This window comes from Cryptomeria japonica, chromosome 10 (genome assembly GCF_030272615.1).
Source record: "Cryptomeria japonica chromosome 10, Sugi_1.0, whole genome shotgun sequence".
Lineage (NCBI taxonomy): Eukaryota > Viridiplantae > Streptophyta > Pinopsida > Cupressales > Cupressaceae > Cryptomeria > Cryptomeria japonica.
The window spans coordinates 683,839,576-683,860,148 of NC_081414.1; the positions used below are offsets into that span (position 1 = coordinate 683,839,576).

General features: G+C 36.2%; 1 protein-coding gene across 1 annotated transcript; it reads right to left on the reverse strand.

Annotated features, from left to right (window-relative positions):
* Positions 1–17,616: 17,616 nt before the first annotated feature.
* On the reverse strand, positions 17,617–18,225 carry LOC131063407 (uncharacterized protein At1g66480-like). Its single transcript, XM_057997215.1, has one exon. The coding sequence runs from the start codon at positions 18,223–18,225 to the stop codon at positions 17,617–17,619; it is 609 nt and encodes a 202-aa protein (XP_057853198.1).
* Between the last annotated feature and the right edge of the window lie 2,348 nt (positions 18,226–20,573).

Sequence of the window (20,573 nt, forward strand, 5' to 3'; positions counted from 1 at the left end):
GTGGCAGCAAGATGCCTAAGGCCTACCCTTTTTTCAAGTGTAAATCTTTGGCTTTTCAGGAACCCTCCTTTGAACATGCTAATCAAGGATCCTCGTATCCCTTAAACCCAGATAACTCTTATCCTTCTACAGATAGAAAAACAGACCCCATTTTCCTACTTAGTTGAATATTGTTTCTCACCTCTTAAATTTAGATCAGGAGTTCCCTACTGACATTCTTGCCAAACAAGAAATGGGTTGGTGGATTTTTTTTCATCTTATGAAGTGGGCCTTTCATGAGATTAGGAACCTAAGTTTAAAACAAAGCACTATAAACAATAAGATAGAAATGCTAGAAATTAGAAGTGAGGGTTCATATGGCAAACATGGCACTAAAGGTAGTGAGCTTTGGATAGAGGAGGAAAATTTTTCTGTTGTTGATTTCCTTTCTAAAACTATTGCAGTCATGAAAAACCTCAAAAAATACTATGAGCATAATATTGTGGCCTTCGAGAAGAGATTGAATAGCATAAAAGATACACTTCAATCCATTATGTCTCTTAGTGACAATGTTATAAAGACCACTACAAATAGCATGAATACCATGGTGGTGAATCTTGAAAAGGGCTATCAACGTAAGTTAGTTGTGGACTTGATATTGAAGAACAAAAAAGGTAATGAGGGGTCTATGGGTCCTAGCAAGAGAACTTATGCCAATTGAAGAGGAAGGTAGACAAACCCCTGCAGGATATCCAAGATTTCAAGAAAGTGGCTCAAAATATGAACCAACTGGAGGCAGAGATTGTTGAGGCTTTGAAGAATTTGGGATAGCTCCCCTTTTCTTTCCTTGGTTTCTATTGGGATTTTTGTTTGATTTTTGCTGGTGCTAGGCTATCAATGTCTTTGTTTTTTTTTATAGGTAGCGTTTTGTTTAACTGTTAAGCTTTTCATGTCTTTCTGTGGTTCTGACCTTTTGTATAGGGTTTTGGGTCCCTTCAAAACCTATTTTTTCAATAAAAAAAAACTTAACATCCTCTATTTTTTTTAGTCTCACCCATAATATCTTTCACTCCTTCTAGACAATTAGATACCACCAATTGCACTACAACCACTTTATCCTTTTTTGAGGTCTTTGAGTTTTTTTGTTCTAAGTCCATATAGGGGAGAAGTATTGATTATCTTATGAAGATCTTCTTTTTTAAACTAATCATGAACCCTATCTAAGACCATTGAAGGCTTTGCAATACATTCCTTCATTTTACTCCCCTTAGCCTCAAAACTATTTGTGTTAGATCTACCTAGGGGATGTAAACCCTTCATAGACTAAGTCTTTTTTTTAGCCTATTTTTTTACAATTAGGACTATGATGACCATACCTCCTATAAATTTGGAAAAAATCCCTTTCATTCTGATATTCAATAGGCTACTACCAATAACTAAATTTGGAGTTCAAAGTAATGTGAGTAGGAAGGATTGAATTCACCACCACATTAACAAAAATTCTAGCAAAGATTAGTCAATACTTTTGTTGGATGATCTTATCAATAGCTAGGATATGGCCAAATGAGTTAGCAATCTCCTTAAACACCCCTATAATTCAATAGCCCAAAGCTAAGGCAGGGAGATGGATTCAAGTAGGAGCAACAGATCCTAGATCTATAGAGGATGAAACCCTAGTTTCCACTTACACAAGGATAAGAAATTGTGAAAATTGCTACCATAGGTCCATGGACCTCTTGTAAGAACCTTAATAAGATTTTATGTAGTAATAAAATTTAACAAAAAAAGAACATTTTCCAAGGTAGTGATATTGACACTACCTTTAACTTTCCAATTTGAATCAACCCAACTCCTTACCTAATCATTATTGCACCTACAGGCAATAAACATATGAATTATCAAATATAACCTTAGCTTAACAATCATAGAATTAAACAAGTCATCCAGAATATTCACCTCTAAAACATTTACCTTACAAGAAGTCTTTGGAGTATCTAATGATAGCCTTTGAACTGTATGACTAGATCTATTACCAACAAACTTTTCCACGTAAGAAACAAGGTCTTCCTCAGCAAAAGAGAAACCCAAATTGTATGGTAGAGAGATGGAGAGTAATCCATAGATCTTTCACTCATTTCAATATTTTTTCCTTTATTTAAAGACAAACGAATAAAAAGCGGAGGCCTCCAAGGGCTCCCAGCTTGCCTTTCCCATCTCCGACCCTATAAGAAACAACAATAGACTACAAAAAGCACTAAACCCTAAACGCTAACATCACACCAATGCAAAATCCCCTCTTGAAATAAAGTATTATAATAACCTTACAACTTTTAAGAATATACACAAATACGTAAAGGTCCCTTAATAGTTTAATAAAATGTGATCTTCCTAAAGAAAAAAAATCGAACCAAGAATTAAACTTAAACAATATTTTCTTACAAACACTATACAAGTTTATTTTAAACACGATGTTTCAGTAGTTATACAACTCATTATTAGTCCTATGTTTTATAAGCTCATGTTGCCCTTAGTGGTCATAATTTTCTATAGATTAAGTAGCTCCTACTAGTATTATGCTTTACACTATATGTTATTTGTTTCCAGCAATAAAGTTTTGAATCATGTTATGCATTATTAGCATAATAAATCTACAATGTCAGAAATTCAATCTCTTTTTGTTTGTATCTAGAACAAGACCATTGATATACACATTGATTGAAAAAAATCTTTCCGAGCATTGTAGCACCATCATCATGGTATTCTCAAGAATATCTAGGCATTTCAATTTGAATAGAAGAAGCTCGTTAAATTTTGCACTTGATAACAAATTACTTAGATATTTTGAATATAATTGGCAATTGAACAAGAAAATAGAGGTGCTTATCGTTGAGAGTTGCAGATCCATCCAAAGGTTTTGCTTTCACTCCCATATGACGAACTGCTTCTGAATGCAAAATGACATAGCCTGGATAATCTGCGAGGATGTCATCTACTATGAGAGGCCCCTACACCTTCATCACTTGACCATCTAACTTCTTGATCTTAACACGCCCATGATGTCCTCTGATAAAATTGGATTGCCCATCAAGTACAATTTCGGATACTTATTTTACACAAGAAGTACATCTATTGTTGGGTATTTTTAGGCTTTTATGGACATGTCAATATGTAACGACAACTTTTGGGTCCATGACGAACGTGTTTAGGAACATGCAGGGGAAAATTGTTAGCGCCGGTCATCAATCAGCAGCATTGATTCCAAATAGTTTTGCTAGAACACGTGTTTTACCCATCTCTATCGTAATAGACCACAAAGTGAGGAGACGAATGTTTCTATTCGTATCAGTAACCTAAGGGAGGGTTTTTTCTTGGGAGCACTAACACTTAATGTTTAGTTTCAGAATTTGAGAACAAAGACGTAAGGGTAAAAGATAATGTTTCTATAATCAATGATAAGAAAGTTTTTAGATTTGTATCGTGTAAAAAAATTATTAATATTTTGAATCATGCTAATTATGATTTGGTAGTTGTTTTGGATGAGTCAATAATCGATGATGTTGTAGTTTTTCCATCTTGAAAAAATGGAGATTTCTCTTTTTCTAGTGTGACAATGGAAGCTATTTCTATTAAGGTGCATTTGCTTAGGATTGTGTACGATACTTCTAATCATGAAATACCTTCCCAACACATTGAATTTTTCCTTCTTCCTATCAAGATCTTTGATCCTCTTAGTGCACTAACTACTAGTTACATGGTGGATTCCAAGGTGCATGTGGATGATTCTTAGAGGATACTACAAAAGGATTTTGGGTTCTCAATTGCAAACAATGGGATTCACATTTTGCCTACTTTGCATTTGGGTATTATTAAGCCTTATTTTTGCGTCTCCCATTCTCACAGATCTTATGTGTATGTGGTGCATAGTGAACCCCCTACAAAATTCTCTCACCCTCTTTAGAAAAAATAAAATTATATTCTCTATGTTGTTGATGCTCTTGTGGTGATTCTAGGTTGGGAAGTGACTGATGACCAATCCTTCCTCACAAATGAGGGTTTTATTATAGATTTAGCCATTTGTGTCCTATTCTCTTGGATTTATATCATTGGATATCTAAGCTTTGGACTCCACTTGCTCATGGTAAGATAGACATTTACCTCTTTACCTAAAGGCTTTTTGTGGAGTATTTTGAATCTTTTGACAATAGGGATGTTGTGTTAGGTATTGGTGGTTGGATGTGAAGCTTGCACCCTCTATCAACTTTTCTACAATTTCCCTCTTTCAAGTCTCTACAAGAATCTACGGAGATAATGCTAGCTTTGGTGTGATTTCCCTACCTATCTTGCAAATTTTAGTGCAAATCACTCTTTGATGCCATTAGGAATTGTCTTGGTCACTTCCTTAAGGTTGACTTTGTTTCTCTAGATTTAATTAATACTTTTTTCTAATGTGCATTAGTGGATGTTTATCTATAAAAAGATTTATCTACCTAGGTTATTTTACAAGTCAATGAGTAACCTTAGTGTTAGTCTATTGATTATGTGTGCATCCCCTTTCAATGCAGATGTTGCTTTGAAGCACTAAGCATTTGGCTTTAGATTTTGGATATGTTATTTACAACTCATCCTTATCTACTTGGTGCAAAATTTTCTTTCCCTACATATTTTTTATATTTTTATAAAATTTGATCTTTAATTCAGGTGAACTATAGCCACATTCTTCACCTATTGTAGTTGTAAATATTTTCATAAATCTTGAAACAAAATTATAAAACATTATATGACATATTTGATGAAGTCAAAGGCTATAAAATTGAAAATGAATTGATGAGACTTGATCAAAAAAAATTTGACAACATATAAGATTATATCATTAATATTGATGATCTAATAACACAATATAAATAATATGAATTTGAGAAAAAGGTCATTTAGTCAATCTACAATGCAATGAGAAAACCTAGTCCTAAATTTGCAACTTTCATTTTTGATTAAAATTAAGAACGGAAAGGGCCTTAATCCTCAATATGTAACTTTAGTTTTCAACTTTTATACTTAGAATATAATCATATGAGATATGCATATAATTCACCTTCACTTTAGCCTTTTCCTTCTAAGGGTTTCAAAATGTCATCACAAACATAGGCTTTGTTAGCTGGTAAGTTGAAAGAATAAAAGAATCTAATAAGAAACAAAAGAAATCAAAGAACAATCCACATATAAATCAAGTATAGAATGTGATGAGCTTAAAATATGCTCATAATTTGGATGTTATGATAAACTTTTAAATGCCTTTGCTTTTGTTATTTCATGGATGTTCAGACTTTGTTGAAACCTTTTTGGGATATCCTGTAGCAAGATACTTTTATATTCCTGCAGCTCATTGTGTTGACATGATTGCATTTATTGCCCCATTGACTCCCTAAAATGACTGGTATATCGTATACAGTTTTTGAATGACGAAGTAGATTTAAATGTGTGATTAATGAATAGATATCATGTATGTGCCATACGCCTTTTTCTATTGCCTGTTACCTTTTGTTTCACAGGTTGTTGAAGAACGATCGAGTCAAGCGCAGCCGATCTCGGCCTTGCAGTAAAGTCCATTTCCTGCATGACTTCGAGGGAGCTCCGGCAAGGACTCTTTGACCAAAACCATGGGAAAGAATTTTAATGACAGTTAATCTAGAAAGAGTGGAGCACTAGATTCTCTTTGGATCGAGTTAAACGCATAAATTCATTTATAGAGTTTGTTCCTTGATTCGGGGATATATTTTACTTCCACGTCTTTCCTTGATGGAGTTAGTTAGTTAGTTGCTCTGTTATTTTTAAATAAAGTTCTCCTCCTGTGCAAGAGAGAAAAAGATTAGAATAAGATAGAATCAGAGTAGTAGATATCATGTAAGAATCAATATGAAAGACAGAATTTGTTTAACGAAAGACAGAGTTTGTTGGTAGTTTCCATATCAACAAAACAATGTATATCATTCTGTTTTTATGAATAAAGTTCAATGAAGTTCTGAGTTTAGCATCTGCATAATCAGGAGATGCTTGCTAAGGGGGCCCACTTAGTAGGTATCTGTAGCTAGTTAGTTAGTTGTTCTTTCCTGTTAAGCTTCAGTTTGCTTTCATCTTTAAAGTTTTTATACAAACTCAGCTTTACATTGCTCCTGCAGCACAAGGAATCCATCACTGTGCCTGTTCCTGTAGCATAAGGCCAGTTCATAGTTTGTGTTTCAGTTGTAGTTATCATGATTTCTGTTTTAATCAAATCATAGTTGAGTTAAAGAGCTTTGCATTACCTTCTTGTAGTGTAGGTAGAATTCCTTTCCAGTATATATTTCTGCTAAGATTTGACCAAAATGAGTTCCTAGTGCATATATTTTGCTACGCCATTTAAAGTATACGTCCCCTGATTTGACAAGTAAATGAACGTCTACAGAAAGAGATATTGGTCACCTGTTGGAATGCCCAATTCCCAGTGAAGGTTTTACTGTGATTTTTATATCCTTTTGTGGGCGCGACCATTTTTGGCATCGTTGTCGGGGATGGAGTCCAACTAGGAGTTTATCATAAGTCATTTTTAGCATTAGTTTAGCTTGTTAGTAAAATTTTCTAGATTTAAGAAGCCACTATTCATCATATTGCATGCATAGAAGAAGAAGAGACGCCCTGGGAAGGTTCCTCCCTGAAAATCTGTTTATTGAACTACCATTTGACCCAGCTGACAATGACCCTGAGGAAAATCCATTCACTGTGTTATTCCAGCAACCAAACATGGCAAATAATCCACCTCCTGGATTTGAGTTTCCCATTGTCCCCCAGGGAGATACTGAGAATCTTAAAAACATTCCCTCTTCTTTGCTTCCAAAGTTTTATGGCCTGGTCACAGAGGACCCAGAAACCTTTCTATTTGAATGTGATGTCCTCTGTCGCAGTTATGATTACAATACAGAAGCTCATAAACTGAAGTTATTTCCTTCCACCTTGAAGGAAGGAGCTCTCAGATGGTTCATGAGTCTGGGAAGAGGTGTCATCGATAGTTGGGAGGTCATGCAGATGACATTCCTTGACAAGTATAAGGAATATTGTAAGAGTGCCAGCAAAAGTGATGACATATTCCGAATTCAGCAGAAGGACGATGAAAATCTGGAAGATTATATTTTCAGATTCTTGTTTTCACTAAAGAGGAACTCAAACCATACTCTCAACGAGGACTCTCAGAAATTACTATTTTTAAGAGGAATCAGTGATGCCTGTATAGATGCCCTGGACTTGATAGGAGGAGGTGATATAACCCAACTACCTTGGGATGATATAAAGAAAATATGTCTTAACTACTCTCGAGCAATAGTAAAGAAAGGTCGACGTCATCATGCTACAATAGTGAAGTCTTCTTCTGCTGGAGTTTCTCGAATGGAGATAACAAATTTGCTATCTGACTTCAAGTAAGACATCATTAATAATATGGCTACGCAACTGGACACTATGCAAGCTCGAAAGAAACATGAGGAGGCTGATGCAGTTTTGGCTGAGTTCTATCCATACTGCAGACAAAAGAAGCATGACTGCAGATGCAAGATGGTGGCTAATTTGGAAGCCAAACAACTACCTACTGACTTCAAGCCAGTAGAAGGAGATGATGATCAAGTGTTCTTTGTTGCACAAAGGAGACCATGGGCCCAAAGACAAGGTATGCCTCAAGACCCTTTAACTTTTGGTAATTCTTATTCTGGATATAATAACCAATGGCAACATGCATATGGACCACCACCACCCTGGAATCCACCTCAACCAAATTGGCCTAATTATCAGAACCAGCAATGGTAATCCCTTCAAGGAGGATGGTAGCAGCCACAAGGGCAATGGACCCCACCTTCAGGAAATTGGCAACAAAATTCCCAATGGCGAGGCCCTCAGCAATGGCAAAATCAGTCCTCTGGATTCTTGCAGCTTCCACAACCACAACCACAAGCCCTTATGCCGCCTCCTGCAGTAACTACCACAAATCCTGGACCTCCAAAACAAACACCTATGCCTGCCCAACCATTGCCCAATCCCAATAATAAGCAATAGCAGTAGCCTGCGTATCTTGCTGAAGCCAACCAATATCAAGCTTATGCCTTAAACGTTAATGACATCCATTTGAGATCTGGAGCTACTTTACCTGCTCCAAAACTGCCTCTGATTACTGAAATATCAGATTCTCCCCATGAAGAATCTACTACACCTGTTGTTCCTACTGAGCACATGCCCATAACTGATACAGTTCCTAAAGAGCCTGGTTTGCAAAATCAAGACAACCCACCTTTTCCTCAGAGGTTACAAAGTACTGCATATAAACTCATGGAAGAACCCACTTTTGACATTATGGATCAGCTCAAAAATGTGCAGATTCAAATTCCTCTATTTCAGGCTATTAAAGATATTCCTATTTTTGGAAAAGCTATTAAAGAAGTCTATTTGAAGAAACCTGGATGAAAGAAAAACGATCCTCAAACAATTCATGTACTAAGAAAATTGGTTGATATAATGTTGGAAAATGTAGTTATTCCAAAGTATATTGACCCTGGAAGTCGTGTAGTGCAGATAAATGTAAATAGCCAAGCTGTAAAAAATATTTTGATTGATTTAGGTGCTACCATTAATGTCATGAAAAATCATACTATGGACTCCCTGAACATTTTAAACATTAGATCTACACCCACAGTTCTGCAGCTTGCAGACAGCTCCACAGTTAAACCTGACGGGATAGTAGAAGATGTAATTGTCATTCTTGAATCTTGGGAGTATCCTGCTGATTTCACAATATTATCAGTTAAAACAACTTTAGGAGGATATCCAGTTATTCTTGGTAGACCATGGTTAGCAACTACTGATGCTTTTATAGGATGTTGTTCTGGATATGTGACCATTTCTGATGGACAGTCCACAAAGAAATTGGCTCTATATCCGCCAGCTAGACCTCAGCCAGATTTGTCCCAACCTGTTTGGCCAGATGTGGGGGAGGAAATTGAAGAAGCCAATTCTTTGGCTCAATTAATGATGATTCAAAATGACCCATTCTTACAACTTCAGAGTGAAGATGCTTTGTTGTTTCAAATTCTGCAGAACAACTCTGATACGGGTAGTTCATCTGATCCAAATGGTCCTCATTTACAATGTTTCCTGCAGCAACTAGATTCTGAAAGTTCACTGCCTAAACTTCCAGCAATTTTTCATAATTTGCTTCCACAAGAGATACAAACATTACCTATAGACTCTATGAGTAATCTCACAGAGCTGATAGAATTGTCTCAAGGTCATTGTTTGAATATCAATAACAAGCTGTCATAGTCTCAACAAGCTGACCTATTAAAAATGCTACAAGAACAACATAAAGCTTTTGTATGGGAATATGGGGACATGCAAGGAATAGATCTTTGAGTTTGTACTCATAGGATATATATCAAAGACGATTGTTCACCAATTAGACAACCTCAAAGAAGAGTAAATCCAACACTTAGAGAAATAGTTAAAAGTGAGCTTCAAAAGTTGCTTGATGCTGGTTTTATTTATCCAATCTCTGACAGTCAATGGGTTTCTCCTTTAGTCATTGTCCCCAAGAAAGGTGGAAAATGGAGAGTATGTGTAGATTACAGAGAATTGAACAGTGCCACAAAAAAAGATCACTTTCCACTACCTTTTGTAGATCAAGTACTAGACTCACTGTCTGGCAAAAGATATTTTTCTTTTTTGGATGGTTATAGTGGGTACAATCAGATAAAAATTGCCCCTGAAGATCAAGATAAGACCACTTTTACCTGTCCATGGGGAATATTTGCTTATTCAGTCTTGCCTTTTGGCCTATGCAATGCGCCAACAACATTTCAGAGAGCAGTAATTAGTATCTTTTCTGATATATCTCATGAATGTATGGAGATATACATGGATGATTTCACTGCCTATGGAGTCACATTTGAAGAAGCACTGGTAAATTTAGAAAAAGTATTGAAAAGGTGTAGAGAGAAAAATTTATCTCTAAATAGTGAGAAGTGTTTTGTAATGATGGAAGAAGGTATTGTTCTAGGTCATCATTTTTCAAAGAATGGAATTCAGGTCAACCCTGCTAAAATTGAAGTAATTCAGAATTTACAAACTCCTGCAAAACAGAAAGATGTCAGAAATTTTCTTAGACATGTAGGGTATTATAGAAGGTTTATAAAAGACTTTAGTAAAATTGCTAGTCCACTTTATGCTTTGTTAACAAAGGATTCCCAATTTGAGTGGACAGAGGCCTGTGAAAAATCCTTCCTACAACTAAAGGACTTGCTTACTAAAGCCCCTGTTCTTCAAGGTCCAAAATGGAATTTGCCTTTTCACATACATGCTGATGCCTCTGACTTTGACATAGGAGCAGTTCTGAATCAAAAAGAAAATTCAATTGAACATGCTATTTACTTTATCAGCAAGAACCTTCAAGGTCCTGAGCTCAACTATACTGTCACAGAAAAGGAGTTGCTTGCAGTAGTGTATGCTTTGAATAAATTTAGGCATTATGTCATAGGTTATCAGATATTTGTCTATACTAACCATGCAGCAACCAAGTATCTGATGAACAAACCTGCCATCTCTGGTAGGTTGGCACGTTGGCTCCTGTTGTTACAAGAGTTTGACATTTCCATAATTGACAAACCAAGGAGAGCCAATGTTGTAGCTAACTTTTTATCAAGACTTCAATCAGCTGCACCTGTTGAACATGAGATCATTGATGATAGGTTCCTAGATGAACACTTGTTTTCCATCACTGCACATATACCCTGGTATGCAGACATTGCCAATTATCTAGCAGCAAACAAAATATCAGACCACTTTTCTCCAAAAGAAAAGAAATTGTTAATAGAGAAAAGTTTTAACTTTTCCTAGATTGCAAATAGTTTGTTTTATACTGGACCTGATCAAGTAATGCAAAGATGTGTAAGAGAAGATGAAACTTACGACATATTGCGTGCTTGCCATGACGAACCATGTGGAGGACATTTTGCAGCAAAAAGAACATCAATGAATGTTCTTACAACAGGGTACTATTGGCCAATATTACATAAGGATGCTGTGGCCTATATAAGAAAATGTGACAGATGCCAACGTATGGGAAGACCAACTAAGTCCGATGAAATGCCACTATATCCGCAGATAATTGTCACCCCTTTTGATAAATGGGGGATGGATTTTGTAGGGCCAATTGATCCACCATCAAATGGAAAGTCATACATTCTAGTTTGCACGGACTATGTAACAAAATGGGTCGAGGTAACAGCTATGACTCATGCCCGAGATAACAAAGTTGCTGAGTTTCTGTATGAACAAATTTTCACAAGATTTGAAGTTCCCAGAGAGCTTGTAACCGATCAAGGAGCTTAGTTTACGTCGAATCTAATCACTGCACTAATGAATGACTATAAAATCAAACATAGGAAGTCCAACCCTTATCACCCTCAAGCCAATGGTCAGGCAGAGGTAACAAATAGAGAAATTGAGGCGATCCTCACAAAGACAGTGTAGATCCATAGAAAAGATTGGAGCAATAGACTTCCTGAAGCAGTTTGGGCTTACCTAACTACATGGAAAACAACAACTGGGTTTACACATTTTGAGCTGCTTTATGGGAAAATAGCCATGTTACCCATAGAATTTGAACACAAAACTTTGAGGACAGCTCTTCAACTAAATATAAACATATCTGAAGCACAGAAGGACCATCTCCTGCAGCTAAATGCTTTGGACGAAATGAGAAAAGCCGCCCTACAGCATATAGAAGCAATCCAACAATAAAGGAAGAAATGGCATGATCAACATATCAAAACCAAGAAATTTTCTGCTGGAGATTGGGCTCTATTATATGATTCCAGATATCAAGAAAATCAAGTTGATAACAATAGACCCCGTCCGCTTTAAATTGCTAGTGAATGGCCACCGACTCCGGTTGTACCACAAACCAATCTCCAAGGAAGAATTCATGCAGCAGTTCGTTCAGGTTCCTCCCGCTACTCTTCCTACAGCCGAAGGCTTTAGCCTTTCTCCTACAGCGTTACCGTAATTTTCAACAAAGTATGCCCATAATAAAGGTTTTCATTTTTTAAAAGGAAACCCCTTTTTCTCCATTCTCATTTATCACCCCCATTTCACTTCTTTATCTTCCATCCATTCCATCCGTTCATTTCATCCGCCCATCTCACCCATCCACGTCATCCATCCACATCAACCTTAATTAAGATATCTTTCCCACTTGTCAATTCATGCAGATGTCGTCATCTTTCTTCACACATACGTGCAATTATCAAAGGTACGCCATATCTTTTCTTATTGCATATTTGATTTGTTTCATCCTATTCATTTACTGCTATGTATGTACCGGCCATTATTACCCGAATCTCTACCTATTTTTTACGACATATGAGGACACATGTCATACTTTAAGAAGGGGGCGGGGTAATCCATCTAAAATCTGTCTTTTCACCGCTGCCATAACTACAAAATAATCTTTCTTTAATACTTTTCTGGTACTTTTTAAATATGATCGCATGTCCTTCTTTATTGCATAATTACGATTAAGACTGCTTGTTCAAAAAGTTTATTTTTGGAAAAAGAAAGAAATGTGCCGACATGAAAGAAGAAAAAATAGAGCAGAAAGGGAAACGGATTATTTGAATCTTCAGCAAGGAATTGAGTTCAGCTAAAGAAAAACTACAAACATGGGTGGTCAGTTGGTGCGACATGAGCCTGTAGCTCATGAAATGTTATTGGAAAATCCGCAAATAGTCCATGCATTCAGCCTCTGTGGGTGGTTAAATTATTTCTTGAGCTTAAATGATTTTGATGAAGAGGTTGCTGAAAAATTTTTGAGAACCCTTTCTGAAGGGGAAGCCACCATATGGGGTCTAACGGTTGTTGCAACCGAAAATAGAATTGCTGAAGTAACTGGGCTTCTAGCCATTGGAGAAAACTTTTCTTCAGATGCTACAGTTGCAAGGGCTAAGTTTTCAATGCCTACTGATGGACCTCTGGAAGTTTCCAAGCAGGGATGCAAGCTCGTATCATTGCCTCCTCCTTATTCAGAGTATGCTACTTACATAATCAGGTATTTAACTTGTGAAGGCCATTTTTCCTATCTGCATTCTCATCATTTCAAATTATTGAGCCATATGAGGCATGGGTTAGTTATAAATGTTTCAAATTTCTTGTTAAAATTTTTAGAACAAAGTGCCCACGGAACTTAATAGGGGAAAGATAATTCTGTCGCTCATCATGGCCTTATTAAATTACTGATTGAGTGCTCTTTGAGAGATGTCTCACCTCTCTCCTGGCAACAATTTGTTGCCCAAAAGAGTTTGCAAATCTCACAACCTCCTAGGGTACTTACCCCACGGCCTCAGAAAAAGAAGAAAGAAATTGCATCTACCAGTAAAATAGGGCAAGGGTCACCTACTCCTATAGCACCTGGTCCTGCAGATTTCGCACCTGAATCCTCTGCTAGGGTAGAAACTAGGTCTGCCACTAGGAGAGAGAAGGGAAAAACAAAGGCAGAAGGGTCCCCAAAATCCTACCCTCGTTCTCAAAAAAGGCAATGCCCTTCTCCTGCAGCACCTTCCCCTGCAGCTGTTTCTCCTACAGCAACACCTGTTGCTATTACTAGTTCACCGTCATCCTCTGGTAGGGCAAAGCCCTCTGAACAAACAAGGAAGAGGAAAGCTACCGGAACACCTCCTGTAGCCGCATCAGTGTCAAGAAGGGTTTCCGTAAGGAAACAATCTAAGACCTCTCCTGCTTCACTGCAACCAGAGGTGATTGTAATTTCAGAAGGGTCTGTTGAGTCCGAATTTAATGTTTCTCAGAATGTGTCCGAGAATGCTGCCCAGAGTTCATTCGTTCCTGAAGAGGAACAAGTTGAGACAAAAGAAACAAGGCATAATGAGCAAGGGTTACCAAATCTTGATGATTTGGCTACTGCTGCTATGCAATTTTTGGAAGAAGCACAGACTTCTCCACCACAGGAACAAGAAGAATTTATCTTGCAACAAGAGCAAGAATAGACTGAACAATTGAATGTTCCTAGTGAAGTTGTATTCCACCCTGCAATTTGTAAAGCCATTGTTGTGTATAAGAGAACGTTTTTAATTGAGTTTCGGGAATATGTTAAAGCTAATTGGGAAACAGTTACATTGCAAACCCTGACTTTCCGATACATAGCCCAGACTGACATGCAACAAAGTCTATGGGGAATAGAAAAGAGGAAATTGAAAAAGAAAATTGAAAGTCAGAAGCAGGAAATTGCTGAGTTGAAAGCAAAAATGGACGAAATGTTAAAAGTAACTGGTCAGATTATGGAATGTAGACCACCACTCAGATTTTATGCTCTGTGCCTTAAATAACAGTTTTTATGGTTCCAATTGATGAGAATTTCTAGAAACCAAGATCCTATAATTCATACTGCCAAGGAATTCTGTGAAGCATACCAGGCAGCCCCTAACTGGTTAAGGAATTCTTTGTGTGAATTCTATTTGCATGGCTTTTTAATACCATTTGAAACAGAATGGAATCCTCTTCCATATATTGGTGATATTCATTTGAGAGCATTTATGTCATGGGCAGCAAATGAAGCGAATTATGGTAGGCAGTGGGAAACATATGAGGAAGCTGAGAAAACATAGCCTGTTCCATTACGTTCTCAAAATTCAAACCCCCATGCAATGTTGAAAGATTGGTTTGATTTGACATATGGTATTAATAATGTTTCAGCAAGAGAGAAAATATTTGATATCAAAAAACAAGTATATGATGAATTCTAGGCACAACAATATTCATTTTGGAAATTGGCATTCACCAGAAGTGAGAAAAGATGGGAGAGATTAACTATTGGGTTAAGAAAATCAAAACCACATGGTCCCCTAAATTTCACAGTAGCTCTCAAACGAACTAGCAGATATATTCAATTGGGACTTCAAACAAGATTTGAACTGTGGTTGCCGCTGACATTCAGACCCCCTGTGCTAATGTGGCCACTTTATCCTCACTAGGCTACAAATCTTAACAATGAATTAGAAGACCAAAGGTATGAAAAATGCCAGGATTTCAGAGGATTTTATTACAAGTTTAAAAATTTATTTCAAAGTCATGTAGCAACCACCGACTTCAGAGAAACCACTAGAAAAGTTAATGCTGGAGGACCAGCATTGGACTAAGTAGGGGGCAGTGATGAGCTTAAAATATGCTCATAATTTGGATGTTATGATAAACTTTTAAATGCCTTTGCTTTTGTTATTTCATGGATGTTCAGACTTTGTTGAAACCTTTTTGGGATATCCTGTAGCAAGATACTTTTATATTCCTGCAGCTCATTGTGTTGACTTGATTACATTTATTGCCCCGTTGACTCCCTAAAATGACTGGTATATCGTATACAGTTTTTGAATGATGAAGTAGATTTAAATGTGTGATTAATGAATAGATATCGTGTATGTGCCATACGCCTTTTTTTGTTGCCTGTTACCTTTTGTTTCGCAGGTTGTTGAAGAACGATCGAGTCAAATGCAGTCGATTTCGGCCTTGTAGTAAAGTCCATTTATTGCACGACTTCGAGGGAGCTCCGGCAAGGACTCTTTGACCGAAACCATGGGAAAGAATTTTAATGACAGTTAATCTGGAAAGAGTGGAGCGCTAGATTCTCTCTGGATCGGGTTGAACGCATAAATTCATTTATGGAGTTTGTTCCTTGATTCGGGGATATATTTTACTTCCACGTCTTTCCTTGATGGAGTTAGTTAGTTAGTTGCTCTCCTATTTTTAAATAAAGTTCTCTTCCTATGTGAGAGAGAAAAAGGTTAGAATAAGATAGAATCAGAGTAGTAGATATCATATAAGAATCAATATGAAAGACCTAATTTGTTTAACGAAAGACAAAGTTTGTTGTTAGTTTCCATATCAACAAAACAATGTATATCATTCTGTTTTTATGAATAAAGTTCAATGAAGTTCTGAGTTTAGCATCTGCATAATCAGGAGATGCTTGCTAAGGGGGCCCACTTAGTAGGTATCTATAGCTAGTTAGTTAGTTGTTCTTTCCTGTTAAGCTTCAGTTTGCTTTCATCTTTAAAGTTTTTATACAAACTCAGCTTTACATTGCTCCTACAACACAAGGAATCCATCACTGTGCCTATTCTTGCAGCATAAGGCCAGTTCATAGTTTGTGTTTCAGTTGTAGTTATCATGATTTCTATTTTAATCAAATCATAGTTGAGCTAAAGAGCTTTGCATTACCTTCCTGTAGCATAGGTAGAATTTCTTTCCAGTATGTATTTCTGCTAAGATTTGACCAAAATGAGTTCCTAGTGCATATATTTTGCTACGCCATTTAAAGTATATGTCCCCTGGTTTGACAAGTAAATGAACGTCTACAGAGAGAGATATTGGTCACCTGTTGGAATGCCCAATTCCCAGGGAAGGTTTTACTGTGATTTTCATATCCTTTTGTGGGCGCGACCAAAATGTATCATCTTTAAAGGAGAATTTGTCTAAGAAGGAGAAACCTATTTGTGCATATTGCAAGAATATTGGACATGAAAACATTCTTGTTGTAAGAACTTTGATGAATTGAAACATCTTCCTAAGAAGAATCACATTGATTTATCTTCTACTATCTCTGGCTCGACTCCTTCTTCCCATTCACAAAAAATATAATAAGTAAAAGGTCATGTTGGTTATTCTTCTATATAAAAAAAGGAAAATCTTTTTGTGCTTCTATAGGTCTTAGATTAAGGAGATGATTTCAAGATTCAAGAGCATCACATCATATGACGTATTCATAGTCTGCATTCTCTTCTTTTGATTCTTATGTTATGTCACCTATTTATCTATATAACAAAATACTAATAATAACATAATTCAAAATTTTAAATATTTTTTCATCCCATTCACCTACCACATTTGAATGTAATGTCTATGGTTTATATAATATTAATGCATTGACCACTTTGAAACTTAATCATATGAAAAAAGTAAATTATACCACCTCCCTTTCATATACCTTCGTTTGCCATTTATGATCCTTAGAATTCATTCATTTAAGTATTACAAATTTTCAAACACATACATTCGTTCCAAAAATTTTGGACTGCATTCAGTGATGCTTGGAACCTATATACACCATCTCCTACATTTTTTTTATGTAAACAATTAGATATAATCATTCATGTAAAGACTATCTTATTTATCAGAACATACCCTCCTCTTCACAATAGAAAGCAAAACAAATACTTACCACTACTTAAAACTGAAATAATTATATACAATAGATCAGGCGGCTTAAATTTCTTGCAATTTTGTCATACAACGGTCTCCACGTAACTCAACACTCCCTGTAATGAATCTGCAGTTTACACGCCTACAGATTTTTCTCTTGTTTACACAAGGCAATATCTCTTCCCTTGAACGCATTGTATGCAATTAGAAGACCATTCTATTGTGCATTGGCGAAACCTTACATGCTTTACGTGTGATAGATAATTTTTATTTTTTTGTCATAACCGTGCTTTATTAATTCATTACACTGCTGAAGCAAAATATCATCTAAGAAAAACCGTAGGAAACGATAAGGATATGGCATTTTCAGCAAGTTTCAGGTACACTCTCTAGGGTGGGCTTCCATGGCATATTGTCTTCCTTTGGCTCCCAATGTTTCTTCACCTTTCCTCTCTCCATTTGCTGGAATTTTGCATGGTTGAGGCATGAATTTAGGATTCTTTCCACTGTCTCAGATCTGTCTTGCCTCTCTGCCATCATTTCAAGTTGAACTTTTCTAAACCGGACTTTAATCCGTAGAACTCCATTATCTTCACTGGTCTTAGAAATATCTGATGATGGTTCACAATTCGTGTGAGAAATATCAGAAATGGATCTACGCGTTAAGAGAATAATTTCAAGCCTAGACTTTGGATTCGTGGGTATCTCAGAACGAACCCTTCGTGTCTGATTCTCCAACTTTGGCAAATCAACAAGAAAATAGAGGTGCCTAGCGTTGAGTGTCGCAGATTCATCCAGAGGTTTTGCTCTCACTCCCATATGACGAACTGCTTCTGAATGCAAAATGACATAGCCTGGATAATCTGCGAGGATTTGATTTACTATGAGAGGCCTCTTGACCTTCAACAATTGTCCATCTAACTTCAAGATCTTAACACGCCCATGGTGTCGTCTGAACAAAATTGCGTTGCCCATCAATCCAATTTGGGAAACTAATTTTGGATAACAAGAACTTCTATTGTTGGGTGTTTTTAAGTCTTTTACAGATATATCGATAGGTAACGACTATTTTCCGGTCCATGACGAACGTGTTTATGAACATGCGGGGGAAGATTATTTGCGTCGGTCAACATTCAGCAGCATTGATTCGAAATAGTTTTGGAAGAACACGTTCTTTACCCATCTCTATCATGGTAGACCGCAAAGTGAGGGGATGAATGCTTCTTTTCGTAGCTATATCTCCATAGCGACGATTTTTTCTTGGGAGCACTAACATTTAAATATTTAGTTTTGGAATTTGAAAAGAAAGATGTAAGATTAAAAGATAATGTAATATAATATATATTAAAAATGATATCCTTACTCTGAATCATGCTAATTTTGAATTGGTATTAGTGTTGGATGTGTAAGTTGATGTTGTAGTTTTTCCGTCCTTGAAGATTTCTCTTTTCTTAGTGCATCTGTTGATAATTAACGATTACATCTGCCAGTTTTGTTTAGTCATTGAGGATCTTCCAATTTAATCATTGAAGATCTTTCAATTTCTAATATTGGTTGAACCAAGTTTCTATTGCAAAGATTCTATTTTCATATAATAGTCTATATGAATGATTATGTTATTTTCCAATGGACCAAAGTCAGTTCTTATTAGTTATTTTTTGTTTTTATGTAATGTTGTCAATATTGTATTAAGTGTTGCTTCTATATAAGCTGTTCTATTTCTTTTATAAACGTGACATATACAGAATAATAAAGGTGTGAATGTTGTTCACGGAAACAATTTTGTAGACCTATGTAAATTGGTTCTATAGTAGGTGTGTTTATTATTCTTGTTAAGCAGTTATATTTCGGTTTTCTTTGTTATGAGGCTACTTTTAGAATCTTCATTTAGTATCAGAGTAGGAGGATTTGATTAAATTTCATAATGTCAAATACTAACTCTTTGTGATTGCCAAAATTTAATGGTAGTGATTATGAGTACTGGTGTATAAAAATGATGACATTTATGATTGAAAAAGATGTATGGGAAATTGTAGAAGTAGGGTATGGAGAGCCAGCTGATTGGAATGCACTTCTAGCTAATGATAAGATGGCTAAGAAGGAAGTCAAGAAGAGCAATGCACAGACACTATTTCACATTCAAATTGCTTTCAGTAGAGCTTGTGTTCCTAGAATTGTTGATGAAAAGTGAGCAAAGGATGCCTAGAATACTCTAAACGAATCTTACCAAGGCAATGATTAGATCAAGGTTGTCAAGCTACAAACCTTGAAAAGGGAGTTTGAAAATTTAAAGATGCTGCAAATAGAGATTGTGAGTGATTATTGTATAAGGGTCAAAGATGTGGTCAATAAAATGGCTACTTTGGGTGAAGTTATGAGCAAAGAAGTTGTGAATAAAAAAGTGTTGAGGTCTCTAACACCAAGATGGAATAATGTTGCCATCATCATTGAAGACAAAAACAATTTGGTCACTCTTGAGTATGATCACATTGTTGGATCTCTTATGTCACATGAGGAAATATTGATAGATTCATCTAGAACTATTGATGAGAAAGCCTTTTCATGTAAAGTTCAGATTTCAAAGAATAAAGATGCAAGTAGTAGCTCCAAGAGTAATCAAGGCCAAGGTAGAGGCCAAAATCAGAATTATTCAAGAGGAAATAGAGGAAGAAGAGGTAGTCAAGGAGGAAGAGGCAGAAGCCAATTTGATAAGAGAAATATCCAATGTTATCATTGTAACAGGTATGGCCATTTTGAAAAAGATTGCAGATTTAGATCAAGTAATAACAATAAAAATGCTAATTATACTCAAAAGAGTGAAGAGTCTTCCTGAAGTAATTTATATTTATCCTATGGAAAAGCTGAAAATGATGTGAATGATGTTTGGTATTTAGACTCGGGATGCTCTAACCAAATGTTTGGTAATAAAGACCTATTTTCTAACATGGATGAAAGTTATAAATCCAAGTTTATGCTTGGTAATGATAACATTTTGGAGGTTGTAGCAAAAGGAGCCATGGATGTTCCTACAAAGGAAGGTATGAAATTTGTTCAAGAAGCTTTTTATACTCCATAATTGAAGCATAATTTACGAAGTGTTGTGCAGCTATATGAAAAGAACTATAAGGTTGTGTTTGAAAACTAGAATTGTACAATCTATGATAAAAATAAAGATAATCATGTGGTTACAATAGTGCCTATGTCATAGGATAGAATGTTCCCATTGAAGTTTGGTGAACATAGTAGCCATCTTGTCAATATGGCATGTAAGGACAAAACTTGGCTGTGGCATCTAAGGTATGGCCATTTAAATTTTTATAGCT